The sequence below is a fragment of the Carcharhinus amblyrhynchos genome, chromosome 11, assembly GCF_965287045.1.
Source record: "Carcharhinus amblyrhynchos chromosome 11, sCarAmb.v2.hapA, whole genome shotgun sequence".
Classification (NCBI taxonomy): Eukaryota; Metazoa; Chordata; class Chondrichthyes; order Carcharhiniformes; family Carcharhinidae; genus Carcharhinus; species Carcharhinus amblyrhynchos.
The window spans coordinates 9,403,935-9,429,683 of NC_137334.1; the positions used below are offsets into that span (position 1 = coordinate 9,403,935).

At 43.2% G+C, this 25,749-nt stretch overlaps 1 protein-coding gene across 2 annotated transcripts in view; it reads right to left on the reverse strand.

Moving 5' to 3' along the window:
* LOC145349910 (receptor tyrosine-protein kinase erbB-4-like) overlaps window positions 1–25,749 on the reverse strand; it is a 1,005,257-nt gene that overhangs the window by 275,993 nt on the left and 703,515 nt on the right. For both annotated transcript variants that reach the window (XM_080198569.1, XM_080198568.1), the window contains exons 13-15: window positions 23,451–23,583; window positions 13,166–13,259; window positions 5,478–5,632 (exon numbers count right to left, since the gene is read on the reverse strand). In XM_080198569.1, the coding sequence (XP_080054695.1) occupies window positions 5,478–5,632; window positions 13,166–13,259; window positions 23,451–23,583 (382 nt within the window). The remainder of the gene's footprint in view (window positions 1–5,477; window positions 5,633–13,165; window positions 13,260–23,450; window positions 23,584–25,749) is intronic.

The following is a 25,749-nucleotide window of genomic DNA, read 5'->3' on the forward strand; positions in this document are numbered from 1 at the left end:
CAGCTTAGCTGAGTGACAGTGCTGAAGAATGAAGCTGCGCAGACAGAGCTTTACTCAGCATAGGAAGCCAGACCGATAGGACATTATGGGAAGAAGAGTTTGGGAGGCAGTCAATCTTCCTGAACAAGTAAATTGGCAAAATACTGGAGAGAAAAAAAAATCGAACCTGAAGAAGTCTCCTAAGGTATGCCAACATCACTGGGCATTAGAGGCACATGTCACAAGTAGACAAGTCAACATTTTAACTTTTCCATTGTTGGACAAGGCCTAGCAATAAAAAATAAGGTTACTTGCTTCATAGAATTGTCAGGAAAACAGAAATAATTTTAAGTGATCTATATTTGTCTTGTTAAATATTAGAAATAAGGTATAGTTTTAGGTGGGTTTAATTCAGTGTTTTTGTATAATGAAGGATCAACTTGTAATTAGATTCATATTAGGCACGAGTGTTTGCATCTGGGGGGTTTTGGCTTCCCTCCTCATCACAAGTTCCTTTGTAATAATCACAGAATCCCTACAGTGCAGAAGGAGGTCATTTGGCCCATCGAGTCTGCACCATGCACAATCCCACCCAGGCCCTATTTTCGTAACCCCATATATTTGCCCTGCTAACCCACTGACACTAGGGTTAATTTAGCATAGCCAATCAACCTAACCCACATATCTTTGGACTGTGGGAGGAAACTGGAGTACCCAGAGGAAACCCACGCAGGCATGGGGAGAACATGCAGGCTCCACATAGACAATGACCCAAGGCCGGAATCGAACCTGGATTCCTGGTGCAGTTTCCACTCTACCCTCACTACCTACATCTGTGGACGATTGTGGTTGGGCCACAGGGTTCTGGGAGGTACAGGTTTAGAGTCACTGTCTCTCTGGCTCTCTATTCTTTCATTGCCACAGAAATAGAATTAATTAGAATGGTCTGGCTCTTTATTTACCAGGGCTTTGCCATCTCATTCTTTGACCTCTATACTGAAGCCTAATGCAAAGTGAAGCAGATGGCGTTCAATTGTCAAGATCTAGAAAGTTGTACCATAAGGAGCCCACAAATCCTTAAAGCTACCTGAACGATGAACAAATCATTCTGCTTTTAGCACCTACTTTTCTTATACTTGTATTCTGAGAGGATGCCATAACCATGGGTGCAGGAACTAGTCTTCACTCCAGAGGACCATCTTCTTTTCTCTTTAAAGAAGTAGAATGGGTGATAATCTTAAAATGAGGGCTGCATCGACAGCTTGTGGGAAAGTAGGACATTGGCCTGCCTGACTATGCACTGGACACCGAGAGAAGAACTACCATTCGGATGTTGGGCAAATGAAACAAGCCTTTATGTTCATTTCAATCCAAATTTCTGTCCAGTGGCCCAGTGGCAACATGGATGCAGTTGATACCTATCTGTTCTTTGGGGAAAGCCAAGTGGCTCCGCGGATCTGCGCTGTTCTCTTACACTGTTGCAGTTGGTTCATGGTGAACAGAGTGAAGTCAATGTCTCTTCTGATGTTCTTACTCCTGGAGGGCTGACAATGCAAATGTTACCTCTGCTGGTCTGGAAGGCACCACATTTTTTTTTAGTGACAATTATGGCAGCCGCTGGCAGCTTGTTGGATGGTGGATCTTGTCCTTGGTTCTTCCCAAAGATAATGATGCAGCTCTGCTCACTCTCCTTGCTAACTGTCAGCCTCTTTCAACACGTCCTACCCATATAGTCCAAGATTGTAACATAGGAACAGAACAGCAGCAGCAATAGGCCTTTCAGGAGTCTGAGCCATTGGGGATGCTGGACTGGTACTGTGAATTCAGGCTCACGGGGAATCAGACAGCTCATTCTTTGCTGCACCTAATTTTTTTTTCTGCTGATGGTGGTTTTCTGTAGGATCTGCTGGCATTGGTTTAGCCAAACTTGTGTTTGAACTGGCTCTCCTATAAACGTGCATTGCCTGTGGAGCCTGAATATACAGCAGCTCACTTCCCGGTAATAGACGGACACGAAGACTGAAATGGCACAGCAATGCTGCTCTCGTGGGTGTCTTAGAGACACCACACTCATGGGGCATGAGGTGTGAGGTTCATACTTTATTTATTAACAGTTATAAACACAATCAATCTGAATTACTGTTCTCCAGATGCAGCAGCCCAGTACAGACATTAATCCCCATCTCCCACAATACTGACCATGCCTGATATTCCTCTCAGCAATTGGAAGTCTTCATCCCATTGCCAGCTAATTGTGTCTGTTACGTGCTCAGTGGGGGAACGTGTGGGATCTGTGGCATTAGCAGCTGTTTGTAAGTTACAATCCAAATGATTTCTGAGGTGGTGTTGAAGGGAGCATGTTAAACTGAGGGGCAGCTGTTTGAGGTGGTGCAAATGGGTCTGAGGTGGGGAGAAGGAATAGGTTTGAGGGGAGAACCGGTCTGGAGGGGTGGGGGTGTGAATGGATCTGAGGTAATGGAAGAACAGTCTGAGGAAAGGGAAAATGGGTTTGGTGGGGGGATGGGTCTGGGGTGAGGGGAGAAAAGAGGTCAAAAGTTGGGGAGGGGGCATTTCTGATGGCAGAGGAGAAACCTCTGAGGTAGGGGTAACGGTCTGAGATGAGAAGGGAGGAAAGTACTATGAGACGAGGAGGAAGTTTTTCTGAGGAAGGAGGCTTCCGATGTGAAGAGGAGGGTTTTCTAAGTTGGGAGGGAGTCTTCTGGTTGTGGAGGGAATTTTTATGAGGTGAGAGGGAGTGGTTCGGAGTTGGAGAAGTCTTTTGAGCTTTTTTTGAGCTAAGGCAAGAGTTTTTCTGAAATGAGGGGGTGTTTTATGAAAGTGGGTGGGAGTTGTTCTGGAGGGAGGGGAGTTTTTTGGAGATGGGGAGAGTTTTTCAAGCGACCACTGTTTTTTGCCCTGGCCCTGCTGTCCCAGCTGATGACTATCGAGAGTAAATCCCTAGATCATAGTAGGAGTCACCAAAGATCAAGCTCAGTTATCATGGAAAAAACAATGATATTTCAGTGATGTTTTGAAAGTTCTATAAAACTGTTGCACATTCTCTCCAGTACTCCTGGAGTGAGGGCTGCAAAGGCTGGGCCTATTGTGGATCCCTCTCTCCCTGGGCCTTCATGGACCCTTGCTCCCTGGGCCTATATGGATTTCACTTGCCCTGCACAAAAAAGGTGTCCTTGCAGGTCCTCATAAACTCAGAGAGAGAGGTCCTCATAGATCCAGAGAGAGAGGCGTTCTCATAGACCCAGAGATTAGGGTCCTCATTGACCCATGGTCCTCACAGCCTGAGGGAGGAGCCCTTGCAAGCTCGACAAAAAAGGTGCCCTTGCAGGTCGAGCTTGCAAGGGTTCCTCCCTCACGCCGTGAGGACCATGGGTCTACGAGGACCCCTCTCTCCCTGGGTCTACGAGGACCCCTCTCTCCCTGGGTCTACGAGGACCCCTCTCTCCCTGGGTCTACGAGGACCCCTCTCTCCCTGGGTCTACGAGGACCCCTCTCTCCCTGGGTCTACGAGGACCCCTCTCTCCCTGGGTCTACGAGGACCCCTCTCTCCCTGGGTCTACACGGACCCCTCTCTCCCTGGGTCTACACGGACCCCTCTCTCTCTGGGTCTACACGGACCCCTCTCTCTCTCTGGGTCTACACAGACCCCTTCCTCCCTATGTTTATGACGACCATCTCTTTGGTCCTTTAGGACCCGTCTCGCTGGGCTTGCAAAGGCTCCACTTTCCCTGGGCCTGAAAGGACCCCTTTCACGCTGGATCCACAAGCCCCCCACTCCCCCCCTCCCACCCCTTACCCACTCATTGAAGGGGAGACCTCTAATCAGAGTAACAGCTGATCAGCTGATTTTCCTCCATTGTTACATTTCCTTCCATAGAGCACATTAGCAACAAAGGTCACGTCTGTTTGGGTACCATTTTTAATCACTTTAAAATCAAAATCCATTTTCACCACACCATGTACTGCTTGTGATATGTCTATGGATACATTCCAATTTGGGGCTTTTTGATTGTCTTGTGTGGCCATTTTCTCCCATTGCTGGGCATGAGGGAGCACTGGCTCTTTACCTGAGGCATTGACTCTTCTTGTAGAGCTGGTTATTCCACCACAAGAGGCAGTGTCGCCCAGCGCAATTCTGCCTGCCCTGACATTCAACTGCCCAATTTCAAGCAAGGGTCATCAGTCAGTGGCCGGGAGTAGGAGCCTAGGCTTATTATTAATTTCTCTTTCCCAGGCCTGGGAGTGCTGAAGCCACTTCTACGGTTTCAGCTGCAACTCAGCCAAAGTTGGGCCATCTCAGCACACGAACAATGATTGAAACTGGGCCTGTGAATTTCATCTGTTTCACCTGATGGGTTTGCCCCATGCTTTGAGAATACAATTTTTTTTTTCTTCTATCATGCTGCTGGTATTTTTGAACAAGCCAATTGATTAGTTCCACTCCCTCCTGCCCCTTCTCCCACAGTCTAGAGAATGTTTGCTTCCCCAGTATTTATCCAATTCCCTTTTGAAAGTTACAACTGAATTTGCTTCTACCACCATCCTTTCTGTCAATGCCTTCCAGGACAGAGCAACTTGCTGAGCAAATCTCCCGTTTTCCACTGTGATGTGCAGCAGACAGGAATGTTGCAATGACACATCACTGAGTAACAAAATTCCAGCCACATTCCATCAGCGATTCTTAATTATTGGAGTCAGAGATTGGCCAGTCCAAACACCGCAGTGTTATTACTTTGCGACAGCTTCATTGAAATTTAAATTTTAATCATAATCAAAAACAGTATTTGTCTTCCATTATCACTCAATAAAACAAAAATAGTTTATTGGTTCGACCTGGTTGTGAAACAGTGAGAGGAAGCATAAATCTGCTGTGATCCCACTGGCACATTGACATTCTCTGTCATTTCCCAAGTGCCTCCGTTGTAATTAGATTCACCCAGAGAAAGGACTATTTCTTGATGCTTGACATTAGTGATTAAGATTAGCAACACGTTTAATTATTTATTGATTTAATTTTACTAATACAGGACGGGGCAGCTGCTGTGGATCCCTGTTCAATTCTGAGCACCTCACACATTATTCCTGGTTTCACAAAAACAAGTGGCCTTCCCAATATAGTAAAAGACCATTTTGAACACTTTGTGGTGACTTTTCAGGAAGCAAATGTTGTGATTGCAGCAGTCAAAAGGGGAGAAAATAACCCACCAATGAAATAATCTTCTCGGGTGACATTTGCTTACAAATTACAGCATAGAGGTTGTGTCGGCACTTACTCTCTACACAAGCCTCCTTCATCTAATCTTATCAGCACCTCTTTCCATTCCTTTCTCCCTCTTGTACTTGTCCATCGTCCCCTTCATCAAATACACAAACCTCATCAGCTAATTTCCTAATAATGTTGTCGTTGCTTCCTGTGCGTTGTTGGCACAGTTATGAGAGTCACATGGGATTGTGACGGTTCAGTGCCCCACGATACTTACCCCTGGGTGCAGTTGGCATGGCAAGGGTGGCACTCGTGGTTGGAGTCAGCGTACTTGAAGATGAAGCCCCTGGCACCATGAAGTCCATCAGGACACTTCTCCACGCAGTTGGGCCCATCCTTGTAGTGGGAGCACTTGGTGCAATGATCAGGACCCTGGCAAGCCAGAAAGAAATAAACACCTTATGTCTTTTGCTTGAACTAACAGAAAACAGCTGACAACAGTAAACACCATTCTGGTTTTCTTTTGGTGAATAATATAGAGGATAGAGGAGAGCCGGTGGGTGTGGTGTTTCTTGATTTTCAGAAGGCGTTTGATAAGGTGCCTCACAAGAGGTTATTACAGAAGGTCAGGGGGCATGGAGTTGGGGGTAGGGTGTTAGCGTGGATAGAGGATTGGCTGTCAAATAGGAAGCAGAGAGTGGGGGTCAATGGGTGCTATTCGGATTGGCGGCTGGTGACTAGTGGAGTGCCCCAGGGGTCAGTGCTGGGGCCTCAGCTATTTACCATTTATACAGATGATCTGGAGGAGGGAACCGAGTGTATGGTGTCAAAATTTGCTGATGACACCAAGATTGGCGGAACGGCAAATTGTGTGGAGGGTGTGGAGAGTCTGCAGAAGGATCTAGATAGGCTGGGTGAATGGGCCAGGAAATGGCAAATGGAATTTAATGTTGATAAGTGTGAAGTTGTCCACTTTGGTAGGAATAATGGTAGGAAGGACTATTACTTACATGGCGAAAATCTGCAGCATGCGATGGTGCAGAGGGACCTCGGGGTCCTTGTGCATGAGCTGCAAAAACCCAGCCTGCAGGTGCAGCAGGTGGTCAGGAAGGCGAATGGGATGCTGGCCTTCATAGCGAGGGGGATTGAATATAAAAGTAGGGAGGTCTTGCTGCAGCTGTATAGGGCACTGGTGAGGCCGCAGCTGGAGTACTGTGTGCAGTTTTGGTCGCCGCACTTACGCAAGGATATTTTGGCCTTGGAGGGAGTGCAGAGGAGGTTTACTAGGCTGATACCGGAGTTGAGGGGGTTGAACTATGAGGAGAGGCTGAATAAACTAGGCTTGTACTCGTTAGAGTTTAGAAGAATGAGGGGAGATCTCATTGAGACGTATAAGATGATGAATGGGATGGATAGGATAGAGGTGGAGAGGCTCCTCCCACTCAGAAAAGACAGTAGGACTAGAGGGCACAGCCTCAAGATAAAGGGGGTGCGGTTTAGAACGGAGTTGAGGAGGAACTTCTTCACTCAAAGGGTGGTGAATCTCTGGAATTCTCTGCCCACTGAAGTGGTGGAGGCTGCCTCGCTAAATATATTTAAGACGCGGGTTGATAGGTTTTTGATAGGCAAGGGGATTAAGGGTTATGGGGAGAAAGCGGGAAAATGGAACTGAGCCACGACAGATCAGCCATGATCTTATTGAATGGCGGGGCAGGCTCGAGGGGCTAGATGGCCTACTCCTGCTCCTATTTCTTATGTTCTTATGTTCTAAAACCGCCAGATGATCATTTACATATTTTGCCCTGTATTTGTCCAGTGCCTCCTTCCTGGAGGAGAGAAGATATCTGTGGATTAAGCTGTCTAGCTAACAAATGATTTGGAAAATTGCTTCGCCATTTTACGTGTGCGCAAATAGCAAAAGCAAACTGCCGCAGATGTTGGAGATCTAAGATAAAAACAGAAGGAACTGGCAAAATCCAGTTGGTACGACAGCATCTGTGGAGAGAAAAGTAGTCTTTTTTGAATCTGCATAATGTTTTACGCAGCACTGAATGGAAGTGAATGACCATATCCAGCACCCCATATCCAGCAGGGGCAAGACATTCATGGAATGCCAAAGTTTGCAGCTTCCCATTTGCATATAGTGAATGCAAAATTCCCAGGCTAGATATCTGCAAGTCAATGCCATGTGGGGTTCAGGCAGCACAGGGTCCCAGAATCAACCTGATTACTGACCTAAAGCACTTTTAAAATGGAACTCCTCATGAGTGACATAAATTAGTTCCTGTGCTGTACCTGGCAGGAAGATCTCTGATAGCCTCACGCTACTCAGGGATATGATTGCCTACATGCAGGACAGGCAGGTGGATACGACCCTTATCAGCCTAGACCAGGAGAAGGTGTTTGACAAAACATCGCACAGCTACATGATGGACGTGCTCTCCAAATTGGGCTTTGGGGACGGAATCTGCAATTGGATCCGATTGCTCTACACAGACATCAGTAGCGCAGTTTCAATTAACGGGTGGGAATCAGAGAGGTTTCAGATCAGGTCTGGGGTCAGGCAGGGCTGCCCTCTCTCCTCCATCCTTTTTGTGTGTTGCATTGAACCCTTTGCCGAGGCGCTCAGAAGTGACCCAGGCATTAAAGGGGTTACAATCCCAGGCAGCGGAGGCACGCAGATCAAGGCCTCCCTGTAGATGGATGATGTGGCTGTCTTCTGCTCGGACCTCTCGTCTGTTCGCAGGCTCCTCAAAGTCTGCGAGCAGCTCGAGCTGGCCTCGGGAGCCAAAGTCAACCAGAGCAAGAGTGAGGCCATGTTCTTTGGGAACTGGGCTGACAGATCCTTTGTCCCCTTCACCGTCAGGGCAGATTACCTGAAGGTGCTGGGGATATGGTTTGGAGTGGCAGGGGCATGCGCCAAAAACTGGGACGAGCACATCGCCAAAGTCAGGCAAAAACTGGGCTTATGGGAGCAACTCTCTATCACCGGAAAAAACCTGCTGATCCCATGTGAGGTACTGTCCATGTTGTTGTACATGGCACAGGTGTGGCCTATCCCCAAATCCTGCACAGCAGCAATGACCCAGGCCATCTTCAAATTTTATCTGGAGATCAAAGCTGGATCGCGTTCAGAGGGAAGTGATGCACAAATCTCCAGGGAATGGTGGGAAAGACGTTTCCAATGCCACTCTCATCCTAATGGCCACCTTTGTGTGCAGCTGTATCAAGCTGTGTGTAGATCCTCAGTGCACTAACAGCAAGAGCCACTACTTTTAGAGGTTCTACCTGTCCCAAGTGTTGCAGGGGATAGAGCTGGCTACACTGCCAGTTGGACCATACAACAGCACCTGTCCTTCGTAGAGAAATTTTTCCACAAACACAAATTTGACCACATGGCGATCAAGCAGTGGTCAGCACTTAACGCCCTCGAGGCCCTGAGAGAAAAGGAGATGGCGGATCCTGTCGGATGGGTTCCCTGAGCAGACTGTCAGTGTCATCTGGCAGAACGCCTCATCACCAAAACTCACAAACACTGAGACCTGGCTTGGCTGGTGTTGAGAAGGGAAGTCCCTGTCAGATCCTTTATGCACGCTCGAGGTCTCAACATCACCGCACGCTGCCCTTGAAGCGGCTGTGGCGCTGCTGAGATGGTCGCACACCTCCTTCGGGAATGTGCCTTTGCAAAGAAGGTCTGGAGTGAGATGCAGTGGTATTTATCAAGGTTCATCCCGAGCAGCTCGGTGTCGCAGGACTCTGTGCTCTACGGGCTGTTCCCAGGGACGCACACCGAGACAAATATCAACTGCTGCTGGAGGGTCATCAACTCAGTGAAGGACGCACTTTGGTCCGCCCGAAACTTGCTGATCTTCCAGGTGAAAGAATTGTCCTAGACCAAGAGTTGCAGACTGGCACATTCCAAGGTCCAGGACTATGTGCTGAGGGACACACTGAAGTATGGGGCAGCTGCCGCAAAGGCACAATGGGGAAAGGCCACACTGTCAAGCCTTTCATCCGAGGCAGACATAGGGTCCGGTAACTGCAAAATACTCTCGGCCTGCGTAACTGCATAAATCTGAAGAATAACAGCACACAGTAAAATCTGAGGCATGTATACAGTTTTAAGTTTTGAAATGTAATGACTGTAATTTTGTGTAAATAAGATTACATAGGACAGTAAAACTGACTTGTTCTGCACTGTTTGTAATTTTTAGATATGTTGGATTGCAATGGCTTATTTGAGATTTTTTATGAATAAAGTATATTTTTGAAATATAAAAAAAACTGGTTCCACTGAGAATAAACGTGTTTGGTGCTCTCCCTGTTAGTCAGCAATGCCATGTGACAACTCAACAACAACTTGCACTTAGATAGCATCTTTCAACATGGTAAAACATCCCAAGATGCCTCTTGGGAACGTTTTAACGAGCTACAGCTAAACAGTTTTTAAAAGAACAGTACCTCCTTCTTAAGAAACTTTCAGATTATTAAAATGTGGTCAAATATTGGGATGTTGTTTCACTGAATGACCCTAGGATGCACAGATTGATGGTAGAATTTGCAAGATCAATCATGTTGTGGGTCAATAGCTTCTCATTTATTTTCAACTGGGTGTAAAATCTGCAATGAAATAGTTGAAAGCGAACTTCAAATAAGAATGCAAAGAGAGAGGCGAGGAGTGGGAAATCAGGGCTCTGGGTGGTGAGAGTAATCATATATTATGAACTGTGGTGACTATGGGACATTGCAGTTTTAGCATTACAAATTGAATTAAATTCCTCTTTGCCCAGCACTGTCTGAAGTGTTAACAATGTTCATCTAATTGTTCTCCATTTAATTTATTAATTCATTCCAATTTTTCCCCCCTCTGCTCCCCCAAGGACATAATGAAACATTATTTACTCCATCAAAATTTCATTAAAAGAACAGTTTTCTTACATCAGGAGCCATCTTTAATGATAATAATTGGATTTCAATGTCAAATATTTCATTATGAATGCAATTGCATTATAACAGTACTTGCTGCACTGCAAAAAATGGTGACATTCTGGCCTCAGGAGGTGCTATTTTCAGCTTGTTGGGCGAGAGACAGCATCAATAAGCAAGTGAAGGTTTCACCCCAGCGGCACTGGCCTCAGCAGTTAAACCCTCCAGAGGCAAAGATAAACAAATGGGCGTGCTGTAAAATGGGTAATTTTCTTCAGGATTGCATTTCATAAGAGCGGCGACAGATTTCCACGGCTTCCACTCGAGAGCGCTGCATGCTTGCCACTCGCAATACTGACTTTCACATTGCTTCACTCCTTGTGACAGAGAGCAAAGGTATGGAAAAAGCAAAGTTATTTTCCCTGCAAAACAAAACAATGACTTCAGCCGCTAGACATAATGAACTAGTGACTGAACTTCAACATTGTCAGAGCAAATTGATCCTACTGTCTTGCAAAAAAAAATGATCACTGACTCAGTTCTAAATGACATCTCGACTACATCACATAAGACTGTCATGGGTAGATTATCAAGAGGCAATTATCATTCCCTCACCTCTCTCTTATTTTAAACTGGAGATTTACTTTCTAATCAATTATGGCTGCTCTCCCTACCTAGAGTCTTGATTTCCCACTCCTCCCCTCTCTTCTATGCATCCTTATTTGAAATTTGTTTCCTGCTACTTTATTGCAGGAAGCACCCCATTGTAAATAAATAAGAAACTATTAACCCACTAGATAATTAATCTTGCAAATTTCTACCATTTCAAAATTACTTTTTTTTTCTATGCATACTGTTTTCATTCAGTGAAACAGCATCCCAGGCATTTGCAGAGGGAATAGGCTGAGCGAAACACTCCAAAAGATATGCACGAAGCTAATATGATTTACCTACATGTATGTGGGAGAGCTCCAATCATACATTAACTAGATTTAGATCTTGATTGAGTCCAATTAAAGCAAGGCCACCAGTTTATGAAGCATAAACCTGCTGTGCACATTCACTGCTGTGTATGCGTCATTAACTCTTTGGGCTGTATGGGTGAGATCAACAGGTTTTCTGCTGCTTAGTATCTGCAAAAATAAGTCTGGAAAATTACAATGCACAATATGCTGAAGGCAATGAAGTATATAACACAAAACTTCCATTAGTGCCAGACAGCATTTAAAAGAGACTAATCAACAGGGCCATTGTCAGACTTTCAATAGCTTTTTTTAAGTTTAATACAGTAGTCAGAGGATAATCACTTAGCGATTTCTAATTGATGTGAACTCACTTTCCTTTCCCAGTAATGACATCCCATTGACTAATTCATATAGACTGTATATATCTGAACCTTCTGGTGATGCAGTAACTCAGCTTAGTCTTCCTGACCCTTTATCATTTATCAGGGAGCCTGTTTCACTGCATTGATTACAGTGCATAGGAATTGGTTAATGGACAATTATCTAGCAGGATCTCTGCTTGATGAATAACCCATTGCTCTAAGTTCAACAGATTTTGCTTCATAAAATCCACAGAACAAAGCGGTTATGGCTGGCAGCATTCTTATCAAAGGGCTTTTACTATAAACTCTTCAGATTGTATTTTGCAGGTAAATCAACTCTGCAGGTAAATATTGGTGAGGATCATAAGGCTAATAGGAAATCTCTCAGTTAGCAGATCTCGAACCACTCCAAGCAAAAACCATATGATGTGGTGCTTATTAACTGGAACATCTTTTGCAAGAATTTTATAACAAGGTGAACCCTCACTGAAATGACAGATCAGAGTTTCAGTGTGACCCATGCTTCCTGAAGGTATAAATCAATGAAAGGTCCAATACTCAATGTCCTCCAAGGATCAGATGAATTGGGCTTTGCTCCCTTGGAATTGCGGTGGGAAAAATGGAGCTGAAGCAATTGTGTCTATGTTTAATCACCAAAAGACAAAGGAAGGTTTTAGGACACCAGATTTTTAGACCATTGAAATTGTGCAGACATAGGGAATGAGGCTGAGCCCTTCCATCAAGATCTTGATGTATGAGACAAGACAGCAAAACAGTGTAGACCAGGTAAGTCCATAGCGCTACTTTGTCAAGGCAAAACAACAAGGGGCTATAGGTTAAAGTTAATGAACAGTTTACTCTGGATAGGCATGAGGAAGTATTTCTTCATCCAATATTTGTAATAGATCACCAAGTAGCATAGTACAGGGAAACTTATAAAATTTTATATTATAGAAACTGAGAGTTTATAATTAATGCAGAAACCTTATTAACTTTCAAGGATCGATTAGATTGATGGTTGAAAGGAGCTGAAGAATGTAGAACACTACAGCACAAACAGGCCCTTTGGCCCACAAGTTGCGCCGATCATATCCATACCTACCAGGCCATAGAACTACCTATAGCTCCCAATCCCATTAAATCCCATGTACTCATTCAGAAGTCTTTTAAAAGACCCCAGCGAGTTCGCCTCTACCACAACCAACAGCAGCCGATTCCACTCACTCACCACCCTCTGAGTGAAAGAATGGAGGGAGGGGGGAATAAACAGGCATTTAGGATGAGGATTCTGTTCATGGAAACAACAGATATCAACTCAGACTGGTTGGGCTGTAAAACTTGTTTTTCTGTTGTATCTTCTGTATAATTCTATATTTACACAAGGCCTCTTACATCATGTATTTGCCTAATTGTGCTCTGTCCTCATCTGGTTCTTGTCCATTATATATGCTCCTCAATTATTTGACATATAGCTACATTGCTTGGGCAACAAGCATATAAATTCAGTAGATAGTTCAGTGTATCAGCCCAACCAGCATAACGGAAGAGTTGAGACACATTTGCGAAATGTAGGCTGAGGACATTTCCAATACAGGCGCTATCCATGGCAGAGGAGTAATGGGAAATCCCCCCATTTTGCATTATGTAATTTTCATTTACACATGTAAACACACACAATCATATGTCATTGGGATGTAAAAGTGGTGTCTTACCGTTCCATGACATGTCAACACATCTTCATCCATTTTCTCACACTGTTCATCACATTCCATGCAGACAGTGCCATTCGCATATTCTCGAAAATCCCTGAATAACATTTAAGTTCATTGTTACAAGATACACTCGAAAGTCTTGGGTGCCACATTCTTCTATTAACAGACTTTATGATTTTTATATTAAAAATTACGCTTAGCAACATTCAACTGGGAGCATCTTTTCCAACGAAAGAAGTGACCATTTTGTTTTTTGGTAGTTTTTGCCTCCTGACTGAAAGAAGGACATAATTGCATTGGAGGCAGTTCAGAGAAGGTTCATTCAGCTGATTTCTGGAATGTTGTCCAGGAATCAGCTGTCTTATGAGAAAAGATTGAGCAGTTTGGTCCTCTACTGTGGGCCAAAGATGTGCAGGTTAGGTTGATTGGCCATAGTAAATTGCCCATTAGTATCGGGAGACTAGCAGGGTCAATGGGTGGTGTTACGGGGATAGGGCCTGGGTGGGATTGTGGTTGGTGCAGACTTGATGGGCCGATTGGCCTCCTTCTGCACTGTAGGGATTCTATGGTTCTATGATTCTATGACTTTATACTTACTGGCGGTTGGAAGAATGAAAGATAATCTTATTGAAACATATAAAATTCTGAAGGGGCTTGACACTGTGGATGCTGAGAGAATGTTTTGTCAGCTGGGGGAATTTAGAAGTAGGGACACAGTTAAAAAGGAGGGGGTCTTGCATTTATGATGATGAGAGTAATTTCTTTTCTCAGACGGTCATTAATCAATGGAATTCTCTTTCACAGACAGCAGCGGACGCTAGGTTGAACATATTCAAGGCTAAGTTTGACAGATTTTCGACCAACAAGAGAGCCAATCTTCATTAAGCTGAGATTTTATGATCTGGGACGCACTAACTAAAAGAGTGATGAAAACACATTCAATAGCAACTTTCCAAAGAAAATTGGATCAATACCTGGAAAGGAAAATATTTGCAGGACTATGGGGAAAGAGTAGGGCAATGGAGCTAATTAGGTAGCACAGGCACAATGTAACTAATGGTCTTCTTTAATATTACATGATGCTTTGGTTTCTTTATAAAGCAGTTGTATAAACAGCCTTCAGCACATCACAGAGGTTTGGAAAAACAGATGCCCAGTCAGGAGCAAGAAGATTAGGAGAGGGGTGTTGAACGCTCGGCTGATAAGCCGTTGGGTTTTGCATAGGTTTGCAAAGGAGGTGAGCAAGGTAAAAGAGTTTAACACTTTGCAAAGTTTTCTTTTCCTCCTGCTTTGGAAATATACAAGACCTTCCTCATGCCAAATCAAGCATAGACATCACATGTCAAATATCTGTGCTGTAAGCTCCAAGGAATTCAATTTCAATGCACAAAAACTGTTTTAAAAGGGAGAGTTATAGGGTGCTATCTTACCTCCCGTTCACACCATGCTCCCACTGCAACAAGGTCTGAGAATTTGGCAACAAGCCAAATCTCCATTCACTGCAGCGGGATGGGAAACTTACACTGGCGTGGACAGTTGGAAAGTTTGTCTCACAACCTCAATGCTAATAATTCTCAGTCTTGGAACATATCTGTTTCATCAGTTGTATTCAGTTCCCTCAGGCAGGTCCCAACTCAAGCCTCACTTGAGATACTTGAGTTGTTTACTAGAGAAGAGCATTCGGGAGTTTTACAATTCCCTTCCTCATGGTTTTCTTTGATTTGAAAATATTTCACCAGAGGAGCAATTCCAGTGACTTCAAATCAAATTTGAATCAAAAGTTAGTAGGCAAAATATCAACATAAAACTGGAGGTCTTCAAAGAGGAGCTGGTTCAGATACACACTAGACACATTCTTCTGATGGGGAAAGGAAGGGCATTCAAAGCAAGAACCTGCTGGACAATTAAAAATAAGAAGGTTAGAATGAGACAGGGAAAGGAGGCTTATGATAAATGTCAGGCTTGAAATAGAGTAGAGGACCAAGATGAATACAGGCAGTGCAGAAGTATAGAAGAGAATTAAAAAGGTGAATAAGAAAGGGATTGTGTAGACCATGGATTAACATAAAAAGGAACGCAAAAGTCTTTAACAATCTATAAATAATTAAACAATAGTTAAAGGAAGGTTGGGGCCAATTAGGGACTAAAACAGAAATTATCTTGTAGAGGCAGAGGTCCTGGCTGAGATATGAAATGAATATCTAGCAATCACTAGAGAAAGAGGATGCTAGCAATGTAGCAGTAATAGAGATGGGAATAGTGAAATTGGATCAGAGCAAAGTAGGTAAAGAGGAGGTACTTGGAAGATCAGCAGATTTCAAAATAGAAAAGCCACCCAGTCTCAATGGGTTGCATCCTAGGTTGCTGGGAGAAGTAAGGGTGACAATAATGGAGTCTTTAACCACATTCTTCCGATCCTCCCCTGATAATACGGATGGAGCCTGAGCACAGGATGATTGCAAATGCTACATCTATGTTCAAAAAAGGGGAATGAGGCAAACCCAGCATTTGTAGCCCAATCTGTCTCATGTCAGAGGTGGAGAAACCTTTCGAGACAATAATTGTGAATAAGTTTTGAACAAATACCAACTAATAAAGGTTAATCAGCAGGGATTTGCTGAAGGCAAATCATGTTTTACTAACTTAATTGAGTTCTTTGAAGTAACAGAATGGGTACTGAGTGCACATGGACTTTCCAAAGACTTTATTAAAGTACCACCTAATTGACTTCTTATCAATATTAAAGCTCATGAAATTAAGGGGACACTGACAGTGTGGATAAAAATTTGGCTACAGTCCAGGAAGTAGAGAATTGTGATGAATGGCTATTTTCAGATTGAAAGCAAGGATACAGTTATGTTCCCCAAGAATTAATATTGGAAACACTATCTTTTTTGATGTATATTAATGACCTACTCTTGGGTACACAAATATTCAAAGTCTGCAGATAACATGAAAATCATAAATGTAGTGAACAGTGAGGTGAATAATAATAGACTTCAGCCGGGCAGTCACTTTGGTAAAATAGCCTGGCATGTGAGTGATGAAATTTAGCATAGATAAGTGTGAAGAGATACTGCTTTTAAAATGAAAAGAGAAAATTGAAACTAAATTGCACAATTTTAAAATGGGTTATAGTAACAGAAAGACCTGATGATTTATGTACATATAGGGTGTCGATGAGGCCACACCCGGAGTATTGTGTGCAGCTTTGGTGTCCTTATCTGAGAAAGGATGTCCTTGCTATGGAGGGAGTGCAGTGAAGGTTTACAAGCTGATTCCTAGATGGCAGGTCTGTCACATGAGGAGAGACTAAGTCAGTTAGGATTATATTCATTGGAGTTTAGAAGAGGGAGGATCTCGTAAAAACGCGCAAAATTCTAACAGGATTATACAGAGTAGATTCAGAAAGAATGTTCCCAATGATGGGGGAATCCAGAACTAGAAGTCATATTTTGAGGATAATGGGTAAACCTTTTAGGACTGAGGTGAGCGGAAATTTCTTCACCCAGTGGGTGGTGAATGTGTGGAATTCACTACCACTGAAAATAGTTCAGACAAAAACGTATGATTTTAAGAAGACACCGGATATAGCTCTTGTGCTAAAGGGATCAAGGGATACAGGGGGTGAAGGTGGGATCAGGATATTGAATTTGATGATCAGCTATGATCAAAATGAATGGAGAAGCAGGCTTGAAGGGCCAAATGGCTAATCCTGCTTCTATTTTCTATGTTTTAATCGTTGATGCTGGCTAGGTATGTTGAGAAGCCTGTTTTTAAAAAAGGCATTTGAAATCTTTGGCTTTATTAATGGAGGCATGGGAGGGGTGGGAGGTACAAAAGCGAGGAAACAATGGTGAATCTTAGATTTCGGATAGGGTGGCACGCTGGCACAGTGGTCAACACTGCTGCCTCACAGCACCAAGAACTTGGGTTCAATTCCAGCCTTGAGTCTCTGTCTGCTGGAGTTTGCACGTTCTCTCTGTGCCCTCATGGGTTTCCTCCGGGTGCTCTGGTTTCCTCCCACAGTCCAAAAATGTGCGGGTTAGGTTGATTGGCCATGTTAAATTGCCCTTTAGTGTCAGGGGAATTAGTGGGCTAAATATGTGGGGTTACGGGAATAGGGCTTGAGTGGGATTGTGGTTGGTGCAGACTCAATGGGCTGAATGGCCTCCTTCTGCACAATAGTGATTCTATGATTGGCAAACAAATGAGAGGTGACATGAGGAAAAAAATTATGCGGCGAGTTGTAATCTGCAATGCACTGCCTGAAAGGTGGTGGAGTGGATTTAATTGCAACTTTGAACAGCAAATTGGATACATGCTTTACAAAATGGGGAAAAGTGTACAGGGCTATGGAGAGAGAGGGAAGTGAGAGCATTTAGAGGCTTCTACCATTCTACCATAGAGCTGGCACAGGAATGTGTTATAGCATTCTGTTCTATGATCTCAAGTACCTTCTCTTCTAGTTGGGAAGCAACCAAGTCTAAAGATCTTAGTACTTTAACAATGGAAAGGGGTAAGTAGCATAGATTGGATACAAGTAACGAAACTAGATGTCAAATTTGGATTCAGAGCTGGCATTCTAATCTCTGCTCGGTCTCTGGAAAGGGGCCTGAGCCCAACTTTCCTCACACAGAAGCAAGGACGTGATCGCTGAGCAGAGGTTCTGCTGCCTGAACATAACTCTCTCATAAAGCCCGTACTTAGGAACCTGGTCTGGATTTTCAATTGCCGGAGTAGCTGCTGGTGCAATTTGAAAATCATGACCCTGGGCCATAGCCTGTTGACTCCAAAATGTGGCACTTTTTTTTGGTGGGGAGGGAGGAAAGAAGAATTAACGTCTTTCAGAAACTGGTTAAGAGGTCAACAGGATGGCAAGAAGGCATTATTCAATTGAAAAATCATAAACCCAAATACCAATGCATGTTAGTCCACACTAGTAAAATTCAATGCAGTCAAAAGTTAAAGATTTTTCTTTAATGCTGAAAAATGTTGGGACTTGGGGGAGCTAGCACTAGATCAAACCATTTCCTTTCTTTTCATTGTTTTTGGCCATTTCTTGTGCATTAAGTTTGCAATTTTTTTTCAGCAAGACAACGGCAGGCCCCATCATGGCTACCATTTGCCTTTGGCACTCGTGTTGTACGGGCAGTTCCTGCCTCCAAGATGGTGGCACAGTTTCAAATTTCATCACAGCAGCTGATGGAATTTGAATTAAAAAATAGGGGGTGACAAATTTAAGATGGAGAAGAAAACAATACTTTCCCTTAGAGGGTTGTGAATCTTTGGAATTCTCTTTGCCAGAGAACTGTTGAGGCATGGTCAATTAAAATTTTAAGGCAGAGGTAGATAGATTCTTGAGTAACTGGGGAATCAAAGGGTTATCTGAGGTGGATGAAGTGCAAAGTTGAGGCCACAATCAGATCAATCATGATTTTATTGAATGGCAGAGCAGGCTTGAAGGGCTGATTAATTTGTATGTATGTATGTTCATCGAATCATAGAATCCTTATAGTGCGGAAGGAGGCCATTTGGCCCATCGAGCTTGCGCCGACCACATTCCCACCCAGGCCCTACTCCCTCAATCCCACATATTTACCCTGCTAATCCCCTGACACTAGGATCAATTTAGCATCTTTGGACTGTGGGAGGAAACCGGAGAACCCAGAGGAAACCCACACAGACACTGGGAAAATGTGCAAACTCCACACAGACAGTGACCTGAGGCTGGAACTGAACCCTGGCACTGTAAGACAGCAGTGCTACCCATATGTTCAAATGTAACACTTAGTACTCCAGACCAATTAAGGCATTCACATCTGACAAAGTGGTAAGGGACTGGGACCCGGAAATTATCCAGACATCAGGTTCCTGTCTCCAAACAGAAAATCAAGGCCCAAATGGTGGTCAATGCCTGCCAGGACTGTCTGGAGTCACCCTCATATAACTGGGCATGAGTCTTTTTGTTACAGAAACCAAGTGCACTTTAACCTGGAAGTAGATGCCTTCAGCTGAGCCTTTTATTTCAAAATATTTCAGGGCCATCTCCAAGCAGATGAATAATTTGTCCTGACCAGTAATACGAGGAGCAAGTGAATTACTCCAAACATCTCCGTAATGTGCCCCTCTTGGTTATACAGTGCCGATTGTCCAGATTCAGCATTTATTAGGGACGTAACAAAGTGATTCAGATGGACACAATTTCATTGGGAGTTTATATTTTAATGAAAAAGTAATTGGATAAACAGCTGGAAATGTGTAGTCAAATTTCAGGTGATAGCGTCACTAGTTCCCAATGTACCCAACAACATTTTCTAAACAAATTAAATTAGAGGGTTTTTATGCAGTGCCAAGTGATATTTAATAAGAAAGTATTACATTGTAATGAAGCTGCTTTAATTAAAGACAATGTACATTGTTTGAATTCACAGCTGTTTTTCATGATAAATAATAATTGTTAAATTTTTACTCCTATCAAGGGAAATGCATACTCCTAAATTCACCTCTCTCCGTATATTAGCTCCATCATTTTCCTTGCACAATTAGGAGTTCCTAATTGTAAACAATCAATCTAGACTTTAATTAGAATCAAATATGTGACATTATAGCAAATTGTACAAGCTACATTTCGGCAAAAATAACATCGAAAGACAATTATTTTGCCACTGATTTTGTTTTTTTAGAAAGGGATTGGAAGTGAGATGGTAAGATAAAAAGAATTTTTTTTATATGGGGAACCTGGATTAAGGGGTGAGATCCATGCGAGAGAAAGTGACGGAAAAGGCCTAGACGGAAAAAGCAACAAGATAGAAGTTTCTTGTGTCAATATATATACAACTAGAAACCCACGGCCATAGAAGACAATAAGACATCGGAGCAGAAGTAGGTCCATCAATTTATCAGCTCTCTTGCAATCCTACTGGCTCATCTACCCATCAGCTGGCGGGCTGAGATGGTAAGATTGCCCCCTTTATGTCATCCTCTCCACTTGCCTTCCCACCTATTTTTGGTCATCTGCAAATCTGGCAATAGTACATTCTCTTCCCTCATCCAAGTTATTAATATTTATTGTATATTAACATATATATTGTAAATAATTGCAGCCCCAAGCCTGATCCCTGTGGCATTCCACTAGTTAGAGGTTGAAAGTGTCCCTCTTATCCTAACTCTCCAATTTCTACTAGTAAGTCAATTCTCTATCCATGCTAATAGATAACCCCAACACCATAGGCTCTTATCTAATTAAGTACACTACCTTATCAAATGCTTTTTGGAATTCTAAGTATATTACAACTAATGGCTTTTCTTTATTGATCCTGTTCATTACCACTTCAAATAATTCTCATGAATTTGTCAAGTTTGGTTTCCACTTCATGAAGCCATGTTGATTCTGCTTCATTATATTATGTATTTCTAAATTCTCTGCTATTACATCCTTTACAATAGATTCTAACATTTTCCCAATGACAGGTATTAAGCTAATTGGTCTATTGTTGCCTGTTTTCTGTCTCCCTTCTGTTTTGAATAAGGTGTTACATTGGCAGTTTTCCAATTCTTTGGGACTTCTCCAGAATTTAAGGGTTCTTGGAAGATTACGACCTGTGCATCTCCACTATCTTTGTAGCCATTTCCATTAATATCCAAGGATGTAAGCCATAAGGTCCAGAGGACTGATCAGCCCTTAACCTCATTAGTTTCCTTTATTTTTTCTCTTGTGAGAGTTATTGTATTTATTTCCTCCCTGACTTCTGCCATGATTATTTAGTATTTTTGGAATCATATTGGTGTCTTTCAACGTGAAGACACATGCAAAGTGTTTATTAACTCCTGGTTCCCCATTACTGTTTCCCTCATTCTCTAAGGGTCTATGTTCACTCTGGCCTCTCTTTTCCTGTTATGGTCACTCCATGACATCGTCCCTAATCTAATTTTTGCTTCTTGAGCATGCCCAGGTTTAATTGCTGTATGGTGACGGTGCCTTCAACTGTCTCGATCCTAAGCACTGGAATGTTCTTCCTAAACATCTTTTGCTTCTCTATCAAGACAGAACAGTCTGCTTAATTGGCACCCCATTCGTCATTTTCAACATTCACTTCCTCCACCTCCTACGAACAGGGGCAGCTGTGTGTAGAACAAAGAACAAAGAAAGGTACAGCACAGGAACAAGCCCTCCAAGCCTGTGCCGATCATGATGCCCTAACCAAACTTAAAAAAAAAACCTTCTGCCCTGACTCAGTCCATATCCCTCTATTCACTCCCTATTCATGTACCCATCCAGATGCCTCTTAGATGTCTCCAATGTGCCTGCTTCCATCACCTCCTCTGGCAGTGTGTTCCAGGCACCCACCGCTCTCAATGTGTAAAACTTCACCCACACATCTCCCTTAAACTTTCCCCATGAACCTGTGCACCTTTGTAATTGACACTTCCACCCTGGGAAAAAGCCTCTGACTATCCACCCTGTCTATGCCTCTCAATTTTGTAGACCTCTATCAGGTCTCTTAGCCTCCATCTTTCCAGTGGAAACAATTCTAGTTTATCCAGCCTCTCCTCATAGCTAACACCCTCGAGACAAGGCAACATCCTGGGGAATCTTCTTTCCATTCTCTCCAAAGCTTGCATGTCATTCTGCTAGTGTGGTGACCAGAACTAGACATAATACTCCAAATGTGGCCTAACCAAGATTTTATATAGCTCAATATGATTTCTCAACTCTTGTACTCTGTACCCTGGCTGACGAAGTCAGGTATGCCATATGCTTTCTTAATCACATTGGTCACCTGTGTTGCCACTTTTAGGGAACTGTGGACCTGCACGCCCAGATCCCTCTGTATGCTAATGTTCCTAAGGGTTCTGCCATTTACAGTATAATTCGCACCTAAATTTGATCCTTCAAAATGCATTGCCTTGCATTTGTCTGAATTAAACTCGATCTCCAATTTTTGTGCCCAAGTCTCCAATCTATCTATATCCTATTGTATCCTCTGACAATTCCAGGCACTATTAGCAACTCCACCAATCTTTGTGTCATCTGCAAAGTTACTAATCAGACCACCCACATTTTCCTCCAGATCATTTATATATGCTACAAACAACAGAGGTCCCAGCATTGATCTCTGCGGAACACCACAAGCTACAGATGTAACTACACGTAGCTACAGAGCTACACCTCTTCAAAAAATTCAATCAAGTTGGTGAGACATGACCTTCCCCGTATAAAACCATTCTGAAAAACACCCTTCCATTGCTACTCTCTGTCTTCTATGACCAAGCCAGCTCTGTATCCATCTAGCCAGCCCACCCCGAATCCCATGTGAATTTAGTTTTTGTACCAGTCTGCCATGAGGGACTTTGTCAAACGCCTTACTAAAAAGTGTATATAAACTACATCCACAGCCGTTCCCTCATCAATTATCTTTCTCACCTCTTCAAAAAATTCAATCAAGTTGGTGAGACGTGACCTTCCCTGTACAAAACTGTGCTGCTCGTCACAAACTAGTTAATTCTCTTCCAAGTGTGCATATATCCTGTCCCTCAGTATCTTCTACAAAAGCTTCCCCACCACTGACATCAGGCTCACCAAGCCTATAATTTCCAGTGTACCATCTACAAGGTGCACTGAAGCAGCTCACCAAGCCTCCTTCGGACGGCACTTTCCAAATTCACAATCTCTGCCATCTAAAAGGACAAGGATAGAAGAGGGAAGTCCATCGTCTGCAAGTTCTTCTCCCAGTCATACATCATCCTGACTTGGGATCATATCGCCATTCCTTCAGTGTCGCTGAGTCAAAATCCTTGAACTCCTCTGACTAGAGTCACTGTGGGTGTACATATACTACATAGACTGCAGTGGTTCAAGAAGGTGGGCTCACTCCAACTTCTCAAGAGCAATTAAGGATGCTGGCCTTGCCAGTGATTCCTACATCCCATGAACATATCAAAAAAAACTTTCCTCTACGAAGACACATGTTAAAATCTATCTTGTTGATCATGTTTTTGGTCTAATCTTTTACTTTCATGAATAATTATGCTTTTACGTGTGTTTTTTTTAATGAACAAGCAATATAACTGCAATGAATTTCCAATTAGGTAATAACATTTGAATTGAACTAAATTGAATTAAATGTGACTTATTATCTCCTCATATTACTTTGCTTTAACATACTCCAGTGAAGCATCTTGCAACATTTTATGACATGAAAAGTACTTGTATAAATTCAAGTTGTTGTTGAGATGTGCCACAGAAATGCAAGTCCTTTCCTTTTTTTTAAACCAGACTTACCCTTCATACAAGTTACACGATTCAATGCAAGTCCTGCCCCTACGGAAAAATCTGCACGACAGGCATTGGTTTGGGCCTGGACCCCAACAGCCGTCATCAGAGCACAGGGGATCACACATCATCCTGTCAGAAGCTGGGAAAGAAACAAGAATCTCACTCGACAAATCAGCCCAGTTACTAGAATCCTTATCAACATTATAATCAGTCTTCATCATTAAACAGAGTATTATACACTCAACGCCAATATAATAGAAAGACATAAATCTAATTCAAAATATAAGCAAACAGAAGGTGTAATGTAATGACCTCAATGAAGCCCTTCAGATTGGCCTCTTGGAGTATGAGTTCCCTGACTGAGGTAATGATTGCCTGTCCTGGTGTGGAGGGGGCTGGGAAAGAGGAGGACCTCCTCGTGAACCTGCATCTGGGCCTGGCAAAGCTTGCCATCTATAGGTCCAAGCAACAGACGACCAGTGGGCTGTCCGCCCCGACTGTCTACCCCTCTATCGTGGCTATATTCACAGCCGGATGTCCCTGGGGAGGGAGCATGTGGTGTCTGAGGGCACCGTGAACGCCTTCCAACCCCGCTGGGCACTGCAGGGACTCGGGTGCATTATTGATCCCTTTAGTCACATTTTGATTTGCGGTTTTAAATTTCCTTTCCACTTTGTCTTTTGTTTCAGGTGGTTTTCCCTGCTCCTTTTTGGGAGCTGCCCCTTCTAATTTATCCCTTCATTAATTTGAGTTAGTTTACTTGGTTTGCCAACAAGATTGGTAATGATTGCCTGCCCAGGGAGTATATATATTGAGGAGTGTCAGGGATAATGACACTCTGGATTCTGACTTTGTACCTGAAGCCCTCTTAGGAATGAAATTGAGTATGTTAATAAAGGGAATCTGGTGAAGGGACATATAAAAGTATAAAAGTACATAAAAGTATATGAATATAAAAGTAGGGAGGTCTTGCTGCAGCTGTATAGGGCATTGGTGAGGCCGCAGCTGGAGTACTGTGTGCAGTTTTGGGCGCCGCACCTGCGCAAGGATATTTTGGCCCTGGAGGGAGTGCAGAGGAGGTTTACTAGGCTGATACCGGAGTTGAGGGGATTGAGCTATGAGGAGAGGCTGAATAAACTAGGCTTGTACTCGTTAGAGTTTAGAAGAATGAGGGGAGATCTCATTGAGACGTATAAGATGATGAATGGGATGGATAGGATAGAGGTGGAGAGACTCTTCCCGCTCAAAAAAGACAGTAGGACTAGGGGGCACAGCCTCAAGATAAAGGGGAGGCGGTTTAGAACGGAGTTGAGGAGGAACTTCTTCACTCAAAGGGTGGTGAATCTCTGGAATTCTCTGCCCGTTGAAGTGGTGGAGGCTGCCTCGCTAAATATTTTTAAGAAGCGGGTTGATGGGTTCTTGATAAGAGAGGGGATTAAGGGTTATGGGGAGAGGGCGGGAAAGTGGAACTGAGCCACAACAGATCAGCCATGATCTTATTGAATGGCGGGGCAGGCTCGAAGGGCTAGATGGCCTACTCCTGCTCCTATTTCTTATGTTCTTATGACATTGGTTTCTGAGGAGTTATTTCATATAGGATATTGACTGTAAGAAAAGGGACTGTGGATGATAAGGAAACACAGTGTGAAAAACTATGGGATGCAACTTATGTTATTTATGTGTGGCTGACCTAATAGCCTACTAAACCAGCAATGTTATAAGTTACTGCCAGGGCTATGAGCAGCATTGGATTCCTGTTCCAATGTACCTCATTATAAATTCTCTTTGTAAACCGCATAATAATTAAAGCAGGAAAAGTGAGATTGGTTTCAAATGCAAATGGAACTGTTGCTCACAGCTGCTTCAGGGATCTTAGTCAGTCACTCGCCATAAACTAGGCTTGACACAGACATCACAGGTTGCAGCGACATGTTGTACCCTCACAGTGATCTCTCTGTTGCCATGGTAACACTACACTACACTGCTCCCCCTCATCTCAGCTTTGTTGAGGGACTTAATTGGGGATTGTTGCTAATATTGGGACATTTATGCAGCAAATTAACTTTAAAACAGGTTAACGTGAGGGACTTTATAGGAAACCAGAAACATTACCTACACCTCAGAAAAGTTACATTGAACTAGTAAAGGTCAGGTTACATTTGGAAGTGTGTGTGGAGTTCAGGTCTCCATATTGTGAAGCATTTGAGTGATGCAAACGAGGGCCGCGATTGGGAAAGGCGGAACAGTTTGGAACGCTGTTCTTTTAGAAGACATTGAGGTTGTGAATCTGTGGAATTCACTACCC